This window comes from Chelonoidis abingdonii, chromosome 3, assembly GCF_003597395.2.
Source record: "Chelonoidis abingdonii isolate Lonesome George chromosome 3, CheloAbing_2.0, whole genome shotgun sequence".
In the NCBI taxonomy this organism is placed as follows: Eukaryota; Metazoa; Chordata; order Testudines; family Testudinidae; genus Chelonoidis; species Chelonoidis abingdonii.
The window spans coordinates 164,038,433-164,050,695 of NC_133771.1; the positions used below are offsets into that span (position 1 = coordinate 164,038,433).

A 12,263-nucleotide genomic window follows, 5' to 3' on the forward strand; every position below is an offset into this window, starting at 1 on the left:
GACCACACACTTCACACCCTCCGTTACTGAAACCTCAAGCATTCCCGTTTCAGCATGAGGGCGTCAATAAGGCAGCTGGAAGATGATGTGCTGTTAATTCCCATTAACCTGTGAGGTATGGTCACCCTAGGGGCTCCCCTTCACTGTTCAACATTTTGTCTTTCTTGCCCTGCCTCTGTTCTGTAGCATATCTCAGGGTATGGCTACACTTAGAGCTGCACAGCGCTCCCGCGGCAGCGCTTTGAAGTGTGAGTGTGGTCGCAGCGCCAGCGCTGGGAGAGAGCTCTCCCAGTGCTGCACATACTCCACCTCCCCATGGGGATTAGCTTGCACTGGGCAGTGTTCACACTGGCACTTTGCAGTACTGTAACTTGCTCCGCTCAGGGGGGTGTTTTTTTTCACACCGAGCGAGAAAGTTGCAGTGCTGTAAAGCGCCAGTGTAGCCAAGACCCTAGACTCCTTTCTGCAGCCGTTTTCCAACCGCTGGCAGTGTAACTGGTACTTCTCTTTTAGATCATCCCAGGTGCAGTCTTCTTGTCTCCAGCACATCTTCTATTGAGAGTACAAGCTGAAAGGAAATGTGAGGAGAGAACACTATGTAGCTACAAGAACTCTTCAGCGATCTACTAGTCTGAACTCTGAAGTGGGCCATCTGCTTTGCTTCATGTTTACTCTGCCTTCTTTGAAAGGAAAACTAGTCTACTGGACAGGTCTAGGACTCAGAGCAGAGTTCAATTTCTATCTCAGTCACAGACTTCCTCTGCAACTTTGCACAAGTCACTTAATGTGCCCTGTGCCTTAGCTCCCTGCATATAAAAATGGGAGTAATACATCTCCTGTGAGGCAGGAAATGACACCCACACGACTTGTGGGGTATCCAGTACTAGTGATGAAGGCCATGTAAGACTTTCTGCCCTCTCCTCAAAGGAGAGTAATAGCCATTCAGAACCATTCTTCAGCTCACCACAGTTTCAGTGGAAACGGCAATCATTCGGCACCTCCAATAACCAGGCCCTGAGCTTTGAAGTTACTATGATTACTGTTGCAGAGCAGCTCAAGGAATCTCACATAGCCAGTATACACAGCACTTGAGTTTTAAAACGTATTGTAAAGATTTAAGAAGAGGAGGGCATTCACCTCAGATTAAAACAAGTGAAGTAAAACCACTGTCTGGAGTTACCAGGTATGGATGTGCAGTATACTGTTTTTATTATTAAGTATATGTGCAGGCCAAAAACAGTTCTAAACTGAAAGTAAATAATGTACAGAAGCTGCCTTTAACTGTAAATGGAGCCAAATCTCCACACATACAGACCCCACACTTGCTTGAAGTATTCCGAAGTTACAATTATCTCTCCCAAGCCAGCCAAGACCCAGGTCTCTTAATTAAAGAGCTTTCCCTCTTACTCCAGATGATCCATCATTTCCCTGATTCTGTGTTACCTCCTCCTTCCTTCAGAGGAGAAACACTCCTTCGAACATTAGCCAACCCAGCCACCAAAGGAGAGGCTTTGTCTATTGAATCAACCCACCTGCTGCTTAGAAGCTAACAAAAAGCAACCCACCTGCTGCTTAGAAGCTAACAAGATCACAGAGAAGATCATACTTCTTATTGTTGCAGAAAAGGCTTATCAGTTCCTGACACTATCAAGGAAGAACCCATGGTGGTGGGGAAACTGAACAAAACCCCCTCTGTTCCTTCACCAAGATCCAAAAGAGGCAAACCAGGAACCAAGAAGAACAGGCTGTTCTTGACCTCAATTTCTAGCACCTCAGAAAGGAGAGTGATGTATAGAGGAGTGGTATGTTTTCCAAGCGACCCTGATTGTAAACAATGTATTCTCTGCCCCTCTCTGCCTTTTTTTTTAAAAAAAATAATATTAAAGAAGTTTCACTTCTCTCCTCCCCACCCACTAAGGGTAACTTTCCAGCTTGAAGCATGAGTCAGCCATTCCTCATGCCACAGTCTTGAATGCAGAGACCTGGAGCTGTATAACCACAGTACTGAAAGTCCAGAGACAAACAGCATGGACAGTTGCCATTTCACATCAAATAACTGTCAGCAAGAAGCCAGGATAAATCTGGTTACATGGAAAGTATGAATAGCCAGCAGTAATGCAACATGCTTTCTTCAAAACACGGGTTAGGGTGCAGGAAACACTAATGTCAGTGCTTCAGGTCTGAGGCCAGTAAGCTCTCAGAGCTTTAAAAAAAAAAAAAAAAAAAAAAAAAAAAAAAAAGTGGTTTTAAAAAAGATGCTGTTGTTACTCCAAGAAGTGGATCATGATGCATTGTCTTCTTTATGCAGCAGAGCAGAATGAGGTGGGTAAGGAATCCTGCACTGAAATGCAGAGTTCAGATTCCCTGCAGGCGTTAGGAGTCTTCTCCCCGCACCCTGTAATTTAAGTGTTGCTTATCCTAAGCAAAGCTACACCGCAAGGAACTGTTCCTTTCCAGCTTTATCCAGCATGCATAATACATACATACATACACACACCCCGTCCAATACAAGTAAGCCAAGGGATTACTCCTGTGCACTGGCAGGTCTAAACACGGTATTAATGATTTGGGGATGTTTAGATTGCGTGTGTCCATTTCAAGCAGATTTTTTGAAGTCTTGATAGGTGTGAGAGGCTCTAAAAACACTACTTGAGAGAAAACTCACAATGTAATTATGCTGCATTTACCTATAAACAATATGATCACATCTATACAAAAGGAAAAAACCAGGCTGCAAGTTTAATGATAGAGGACTGAGAGTCATGCACTTCCATGAGCATTTTCCCATTTGAAATCTGGGTATAATATCTTCCTTATCTCACAGGGAGGATACTGTGCAGTTTCATTAACATTTGTTATGCCCCTTGAAATCTCCAGATGCAACGGTTTATGCAAGTGCCAGCTATTATTACTGCTATAAAGATATTTATCTTAAAAAGCACGTACTCTTTCAATATGAGCCCAATCCTGCAAGCCATTCATGATCAGAAATCCCACTGATTCAAGCGAGAACTCTTCACAAGGAAAGCTTGTAGGATCAGGCCCTACATATTTTCCAATTAGAAAATGGTTTATTAATGAGTTAAATCCATCATCCATGTCTGTTCTGCAGGTAAGCTCCCCACCCTTCACCAGAATCATACATTTCATAACACCTGGCCACTAGTCAAGTGAACAGTATGGATCAGTTCAAACTAAGGCAAGCTACTGTAGTACTTCATGCTGTTGAAGTAACCAGAGGAAGAATTCCCTCAAAAAAAAAAAAAAAAAAAAAAAAAAAAAGATGCAAGTCTGCAGGAGCAGAGGCATTTTTATTGGATAACAGGTAACTAAACAAAAAACAAAGGTGAAGGAACAGAGTATTATTATGGCCAATGACTAATACAAATACATGCACAAGTGCCAGTCTCCCGCCCCCACACACCCCTCACCTCACCTCCAAAGTTAGCAAGTCTCCCAAGCCGTGTGACTGGCACCTTCCGCTCTCGGGCCCGTTCACTTAGCTGCATGATTGGAAGAAACAAAAAAAGAAAAAAATCCACAGTGAAACTCAGCTAAGAGAGGTTGATGCTACCAAAGAAAATAAGAACATAAACTTATTTGATGCTTGAAGATCTACATCATGCTAGAAATCAGCATCCCACAAATCCCACCCTAGGTATTTCTAGAGCACCGATCCCTGTAGCCTCTAGAAGCTCATGTTTTTCCAAGTGAACACAGCATACCATGCAAACTGTAAACCAAAGCAAACATTAAACATCGCCAGGCACAAATACCAGGGGAGCCATGGAGAGGAAGCAAGAGGGATAAAAAGGTTTGCATTCACGTCTAAGTAGCCCATGTCTATAGCTAACTTGGCAGCCCTTTGATCTACGGGACACACACCTTGCATTAGTGAAATTAATGCTCTTGAAAGTTACCAGGTTCATAGCACTATAGACTACCCCTCCAGTTACAGGTGCAGTACAAGCACAAGTGGGTTTACTAAAAGCAGCCCAGTGGGTTAAATCAGCTGTGAATCCTGGTAACATCTGGAGTAGGGTTTGGAGAAGGAGACACAGACCAATGACGACAAATCTTCTCGCTGTGCACTCTGTCATTCCACTATAGTCTCTCCTCCCTCTTTCACATGAGGGCATGGTAACCCAGTCAGCATTTGCAAGATTATGCCGCTTAGGTATGCTTATACTCTGGGGTAGAAGTTCAAGCTTCCCATATGCTGTCCTAATAGTGGGAGCCACTCTGACCTGGACGGATCACTCTCTCAGTTCAGAGGAATTCAGCATACACTGCCCACTCAATCTTTCACACTCCTACTGAGATTGCCATCAAGCCAGCACAGTTCCCTCCAGACCAGAATGGATTATTTCAGAGGACATTCCTTGCACTGCCAAAGCCTACAGCTATCTGCACCTGCTCCATGTCTCAGTCTGCAAGCCAAGAGTAAATATAGACCCTTAATTATCCTAAGCATCCAGTGGCACATGAGGGCCCAGCATGGGGAGTGACAGGTGAGCACCTGTTAATAGAGAACAATTATAATTTCATGGACACATTTTAACTATCCTCTCACAGAAGATGAATTGGGGATGGGGGGGGGGGGGAACACGCAGGGCGTGACAGAACAACATTGCATAGACTAAAATTAAAAAAAAAAGAAAAAAGAAAAAAGATAGAGAGAGACACCGTCCCCTTACCACCCAGGTAGCAATAAGCCAAATTTGTAGGAGGAGAAGCAGGAGGAGAGGGTGAGGAAGGGTGATTGTGTGGCTAAAGCAGAGGACAGGAAATTAATAAATACATACCATTTGTTTGTGAGGTTTGTGTTCCGGACCGGTTTTGGCCTGCCTGGCTTTATCAATATCTTCAGCTGTTAGCCCACTGACAGAGGAATGGTCCTGGTGAAAAGCCCTGTTTTGCCCAATAGCAGCAGCAAAAGGATTTCCAGGGTCCCTAAAGCCTCCAAATAGCTTTGCATTCACTTTTGCAGAGAAGGGAATTTGCCCTGGGCTTGCATCTCCAATCTCGCTGACATTTCTAAAAGGTCCGTTTGTGGCGTAGGTGTAAGCTGGACCCTCTGTACCGTTACCTTTGTCAGGCTGGCCTGAAGATGAGTAGTCCTTTGTATCATTTGATGACTCTGGCCCCGAGAAATTGTAATCGCTCCCAAAATCCTCACCGAGATCAGTTAAGTTTTCTTGCTGTTTACCCAGATCCTGCAAGTAACATTGGAATGGGTCGGAAACCAGAAATTTAAAAAACCCCACAGGACACTCAAAGATCCTGTCAAATGTGCGTGTAACTAGGTCTTACTGATTTTAAGAGGAGGTACTCCAAGGCATATCCAGTCAATCCCACATCACACGCACAGTCTGGGTACACGGGAAGGTACAAGAATTCTAGAGACCATTTATATGGAACACAGTACTTCGCTACTACAGTGATGGGTGCAACAGATCTGATGACAGAAATGATCTGCTATTTCCCACCTGCCCGCCCCTGGCATCCCCTCACACATCCTTCCATCACTCAAGACTTCAGTATTCATCCTTCTTGCACTCTTCCCCATTATTCATGGTTTAGATATTTTTACACCTTAAACTCTTTCAGAAGTGCTAATTGAATGTCTAATTGTAGAGCAATTTAGCTCAGCCCCACATGACTGATCCCATGAATAACAGAAAATAGTATTTCTTTAACCAGCCAGTAATTTATTGTAGTATTTGTACATTTCACTGTGAGCATGATTATTTTGTGTTTAAAGCAAGGATGTGACCTCACAGCTAAGCTCAATATGAGGTGCTGCTGGGCAAACTTTTCCAACCTAGATCTGCCAACACACTTGGGTCTTGACTTGTGATACCTGCCTTGCTATTCTACATATCTGTGAATATCACAAAGTGATTGACAGCATCAAAGCAAGAAACAGAGCATTAACTCAATGAACTGTCTAGTGCCCCTGGGACTCTAGTTACCTGACTCAGCCATAAACTGACCCTGTTGCTGAGAACTGTAACGAAATCCAAGTTTTAATTGTTTTACAATCAGGCAGACGGCAGCATATCCTAGGCTCTTTCCCAAATGCTATTTATTTTTCCCCTATTTGAGGAAGACATGCAGGACACAGCCCTTCCTGTTATGCAGGCAGGTCTCCTGTAATTCCCAGCACCAACATTACTGAGGGAGGAAAAAATCTTTAATCAGTGCAGCAGCAGCAGCCACCTCCCACCAGGGTATGAAGTGAGCAAAATTTCTTATTATACTTGACCATTTAAGACTTAAGATAATTCTTAATATTCGGCAAGGAATGCAAGGGATGGAGACAGTTTCATTTATGGCAGAAGGCTCTTTTTTTCATTATTATGAATGATCATGTAGCCAGGTGTCCTGTATAATGCAGACCATAGAATCTCATCCAGTGATTACAGCATCAAACCCATAACTTGTGTTTCAGCTATAGCATCTCTTTTAGAAAGAGAAAGTTTTGATTTAAAGACTCATGTCCTCCCAGGGCACTAAGCGCCAGACTTTCAAGAGACGTCAACACCCTGGGCGTGGAGCACTTTTGTAACTCTGGCCATAAGAATCACAATAGGATCTCCTCAGCACTTCTGAAAATCTGGCCTTTATTTAGGTTCCTATACAGGAAAATGACTCCTTTGAAATTCCAGCCCAATTGTAGACACTGAACACTTGAAAATCTGACCCCGAGTTCTTCAGAAAATACTACCTGCGCCAAGGAGTACGGCAGAAGAGTTGCAAAGCAGCAGAATTCCACAGAGGAAACAAGAACCGGCTAAGTGCAAAGGTAGAAAAAAATTCACCTTATACAAGTCCATTCTCATAGCCAAATGAGAGAGGTAATCACTAGCAACCGAAGTTTGTAAATATTTAAGCTGCTGACCTTTCCTTTTCAATATTAGTCAGACCTTAACTTTTGACAAGAAAGCTTTTGGTCCATAACTGGGATTCCCAGGCATTACCACAATATAAATAAGTTATCTGAAGGGACAAAAAATTCCTACTGGATATTTATCCTACCGGCGAACAAGATCTCCCATTTGTTTTGTGTTTTCATACCACAGTCTCAGGAAAAAGAGTCCTCTAAACCTTAAATGCTCAGCCCCACCTCATGACTCTCTCCCAGGGAAAACAAAAAAGCAGCCATGAACAGTAGACCTCCCAAGTATGTCTTCGCACTTGGAACACACCATGCTGTCCTTTTGTGCTTGCATTTCAGCACCTTGCCTACTCACAAGAGCATTGCTCTCAAAGCACTTCAGAGTGCAAATCCCTTCACCTGTGCACAGAAACAAGAAGATGTGTGCCCATTCCATTTACCCAACGAAAGACAAGTACCCAAGAATTCTGGTTTGGTTGTGTGTGAGTCACTCAAAGCTGCTGTATTTCAAGAATACTGAAGAATGAGGCTAAAAGAAAAAGATCCCCCACCCAAACTGTAGAAATCACTATTTTGACAATGATAAGATAATTTTCTTCAATATTCTAGAAGCATTACCTGAATTTTCCATGGTTTAGCATTAACAATCCATGCCTTATAATACCAGCAGACCTTGTCTATGGTCTCAGCATCCTGCAGTAGCTGGAAGGACCCTGTGTTACTCCAAGGGGAATTCTGTGCAGAATTTATGTCCCCTTTCTTTCTTCCTCAGCAGAAAAATGATTTTGATGGGGAAGCAAAGGGAAGCCACAAGAGCAGTCATGCAACTCTTCACAGCAGTATGTTTTGGGTGCCCAGGGCAGCCAGCAGAAAAGCAAATCACTGTGGGGCAGGAGTCAGGACTAGGGAAGACCCAGCTGGTGACTCCTACCCTGCACCAGAGACTCAGCTGCTAGTCATGGCTGGGGAGGATGGGACTTCCTCATCCCCTGCACAGCATCCAGGGCCAAGTCAAACCCACCACACAGTGATCTTCCACCTCTGTGCAGCCAGTGGCCTGTGCTACCCAATGTCATGCTGGAGCCTCCACATTTATTTGACAAATAAAATTTGCAGAATTTTAAAATATTGTGTGCAGAAGTTAATATTTTTGGCACAGAATGCTCTCGGGAGTACTATGTTCAGAGACCCACCCATTACCTCTTAGACAGACAACCCCTTTCACAGACGAGTAGTTTACAACCTATGAGAGAGAGAAGCCTTAGCCCTGGGAAATGGCGAATGCATACAAAGTCTTCCTTACCTGCATCTTTCCCATGGCAGCACTGAATCGCTCTTCAACAGTGGTTTGAAAGGTTCTTGCAAGGATAGCTGCATCACTACCAACTCCTCCTTGCCGTAGCTGTCCTACTTGGGTCTCTATGATGGCCTTACTGAGCTTGGCCAAGCCTCTGATCAGCATGATGGCATCACCTGCCATGACTGACCCCTTTCAGCGCTGAAAAACACAAATAGAGAATCAAGAAATACAGCAACAGTAAGCAGCTGAAGACTCTCTCTTATCAAACTGCTCATCAGAGTCCTGCGCTTCCCTGCAGAAAATGTCAGGGAATTGAAGGGAAGCCATGTGGGGGAGGGGAAGTGACTATGGGCACAGTGTTGGGGAGGAACTGCCCCCAAAAAAACACAGGCAAGGCACGGGGGGCGCATGGGGTTACGTGCCACACACACACCTCATTTCTGCAAGCACAGACTGCCCAGCTGAAGGAGGCTGCCTCTGGGCTCTGCAGCTGGATGCCATATCCTAGGTCCCAATGCCAGTTGTGTTCCCCTTCTGTGTGTCTTTCTGTGCAACCGTGAGTGCCCGTGGTGGGGCTGGGTGGGGGAGGAATGAGGGGGGGAGGGCATGGGGGAAAAGGTAGTAGGAAAGGAAGGGGATGGAATAAGGCAGGGGGAGGGGAATGTGGAAGGGAGGGGAGAGGAATGCAGAAGAAAAAGGAGATCGGGGAAATCATGGGGGGGAAGCAGGATCCCCGCATGCGGCATCCTCTCAGCAGCAGCTAGGGCTCCCCTGTTAAGCAGGCCCATCACACCCTCATCCTGACAAGCCCCATCTCCCCACACCTGGACCCCTCTGATGAGCCCCCCACACCCAACCCCCCACTCCAAGGCCCATTCCCCCAGCACCCAGACCTCCTCCGCTGAGTCACAGCCACCTTCACCTGGATCCCCTGCAGAGACCCACTGCACCTGCACCCAGAACTCCCAACAAGCTCCTGTGCATCCAGAGCTCCTACTGAGCCACCCAGAAACCTCTCTCCCACACATGGATCCCCCCTACATTGAACCCTCCATACTTGGATCATGCTGGGCTGAGTCTGCCTGCCACACCTGGCATAGAGGGGCAAGCCTAGCCCTTGCATGGTGTCAGGGTCACGTACAGTCTCACTGCCAAGTCGCTGTACAGGGAGAGGTGGGGGCTTCAGGGTGATCTCCCACCTCAATGCAGTCAGTGGCCTGTGCTCCCCATTGCCATGCCGAAGCCACATTTATTTATTGACACAAAATTTGTAGAATTTTGCAGAATTTTAAAATATAGTGTGCATAATTTTTGGTACATATTTTTTAATATTTTGGTGCATAATTCCCTCAGGAATAAACTGCCCTCCACCCCCTCTGGGCAACTGTTTATCTTAGGAATCTCCACTTAGAGATCTAATAGCCAATTGGCCAACCTGAATGCCAGCCAAAAAGAAGCCCCGTTCCTACAAATGTGCACAAAGGACACTATTTCAGGACTCACATACCTTTAGGTCAATACAGAACTGTTCTAGGGAAGGCAGAGTTAGGTAAAGACAATGAACATAGGCATATGGTCCCACTTCCCTTCCTACTCTATGCACATAAGCATCAGTGTATGTGTTTGACATCTGATTATCAAGATTTGAAAGATTTCCTTAATATCTACCTCCTGCTAGTCTGAATGAAGAGTACCTGTAACTGCCATGCTCTCTCATTTGCATACCCACCATACTCATGCCCAATTAATGCACATGGACACATCTTCACTCCCCCACCAGTAAGTGAACCCTGACACTGCACTCTAGTTAGTTAATTTTGTCCCGCCAAAAATAGTATTGCTAGCCCCCGTTGCACCACATGCACCCCAGTGGGTTAATTCTCGGCTCTCACATACACACAAAGTTAGACTGGTTCTCAGCTGTCCTCCAACCATCCGCAACAAGTGAGTTCTAGGAGTCCCTTCCTCCTTTCAGAGCTTTGTTGCTGCACCACCTCCTGGCCATGAAAGAGGTACCCAGCCTCCCAGCTCCAACTTTCCATGTGGGCCACTCTGCTGCTCCCTTTTCTTACATGAGACGTATGGTTGCACTGCTCTGTTTCCCTTCTCTCCCCACCCATACGAGGAGCAGCACTCCTGCCTCTCTTCCCACCCCCCCTGAAAAAAAACTAGTGGCACTTTACCATTCTGCTGTTTTCCTCCCCCTTCCTAAGCAGGAGCCAGCAGGCTCCGCAACCATGCTCACCTGGACAAAGTTCCACTCACTTCTTTTTAGGTGACAAATCTGAGGAACTCTCCCAGATTGAGGTGTCATTAGAGGAGGTTTTGGAACAAAATGATAAACAGTAATAAGTCACCAGGACCAGATGGTATTCACCCAAGAGTTCTGAAGGAACTCAAATGTGGAATTTTAGAACTACTAACTGTAATTTGTAACCTAACATTTAAATCAGCTTCTGTACCAGATGATTGGAAAATAGCTAATGTGACACCTATTTTTAAAAAGGGCTCCAGAGGTGATCCCGGCAATTACAGGTCGGTAAGCCTGACTTCAGTATCGGGAAAACTGGTTGAAACTATAGTAAAGAACAAAATGTCAGACACGTACATGAACACAATTTGTTGGGAAAGAGTCAACATGGTTTTTGTAAAGGGAAATCATCCCTCACCAATCTACTAGAATTCTTTTGAGGGGGTCAACAAGCATGTGGACAAGGGGGATCCAGTGGATATAGTGTTCTTAAGATTTTCAGAAAGCCTTTAACAAGTCCCTCACTAAAGGCTCTTAAGCAAAAAACTGTCATGGGATAAAAGAGAAGGCCCTCTCATGGATCAGTAACTGATTAAATGATAGGAAACAAAGTATAGGGGGACCCCGCCCCCACTCCAACCCCCCTCCCACACCCTATCCCCTGACTGGCCCAACCCCATCCCTGCCCCCTGACAAGAACCCAGGACCCCCATTGTAGGGGGACCCCACCCTCATCCAACCCCCCTGCTCCTTGTCCCCTGATTGCCCCACCCCCTATCCACACTCCTAACCGCCCTCCCCGGGACTCTGCCCCCTAACTAATCGCCCCGCTCCCTGCCCCCTGACAGCCCCCCTCACCCTCAGGACTCCCATGCCTAACCCCCACCTTCCCTGTCCCCTGACCCACCTACCATCCAGAACCTCCACCCCATCCAACCACCCCCTGCTCCCTGTCCCCTAACTGCCCCCCATCCCCTAACTGCCCCCCAGGACCCCACCCCCTATCCAACCCCCCTATAGTTTGCCCACCTCTGTGCTACAGTAATACAAATAAATAAGCCAAAAGTGCTTTCTTCTGAGCATAACTGTTCCTCATATTGGAAGAGCCATGAGTGCAACATAAACAGGACACTCACTACTCTCTGTGTGCTCTGCTAAGCAGGTTTGCAGTTACAGGCAAAACAGCGTTTTCAGTTTATTTCACTGTCATCTCCAGCTACTTCACTGTGTAAATGGTCCTCCACAACATTTTTCAGGACTCTGAAATGTCTCCTATACAGTCCTGGCTCACCCACTCACTCTGATAGAGAACACAGAGGCAAACACTTGGGCAAGGATACCTTCTAAGGCTTGATCCCCAGTTGGAGGAGAATTCCCTATACTGGCCTCCAGATAACGTCCTTAACACTTCTGGCTGCAGCCTTCATTGAGCACTGTCAGAGTTACTGTGTATTTAAACTGTTTCCTGGGTAACTACAAAGGCATTTTTTCATTTTTAGAGTGTGTTCTGTCAACACACACACACACACAAAATATATATATATTATATATATGCATGCACAATGATTATAAACGGTTAGTACATTCAAGTGCTATAAACTCAGACAGCAGCATGTATGGCATTATACCCTACTGCAAGCCATTAATGACTGAATCCAGTTATTTTCTGAGCAAATGCAAAGACCCTTCTTATAAGCCAGCTCCATCTATCAATCACATGGAAGTGGCATGTGTTTCCTTGCACTAAGATAGGTTTCCCTGGAATTCAGCTAACTGTTTCTGTAACTCAAGTTACAGGAGTATTTGTTTAA

At 45.4% G+C, this 12,263-nt stretch overlaps 1 protein-coding gene across 1 annotated transcript in view; it reads right to left on the reverse strand.

Annotated features, from left to right (window-relative positions):
- The window catches only part of COQ8A (coenzyme Q8A), a 53,222-nt gene extending 44,832 nt beyond the window's left edge, over positions 1–8,390 (reverse strand). Inside the window, 3 exon segments of the mRNA XM_032798239.2 lie at positions 3,437–3,503; positions 4,806–5,216; positions 8,205–8,390. Coding sequence (XP_032654130.1) covers positions 3,437–3,503; positions 4,806–5,216; positions 8,205–8,381 — 655 coding nt within the window. The 5' untranslated portion in view covers positions 8,382–8,390.
- Between the last annotated feature and the right edge of the window lie 3,873 nt (positions 8,391–12,263).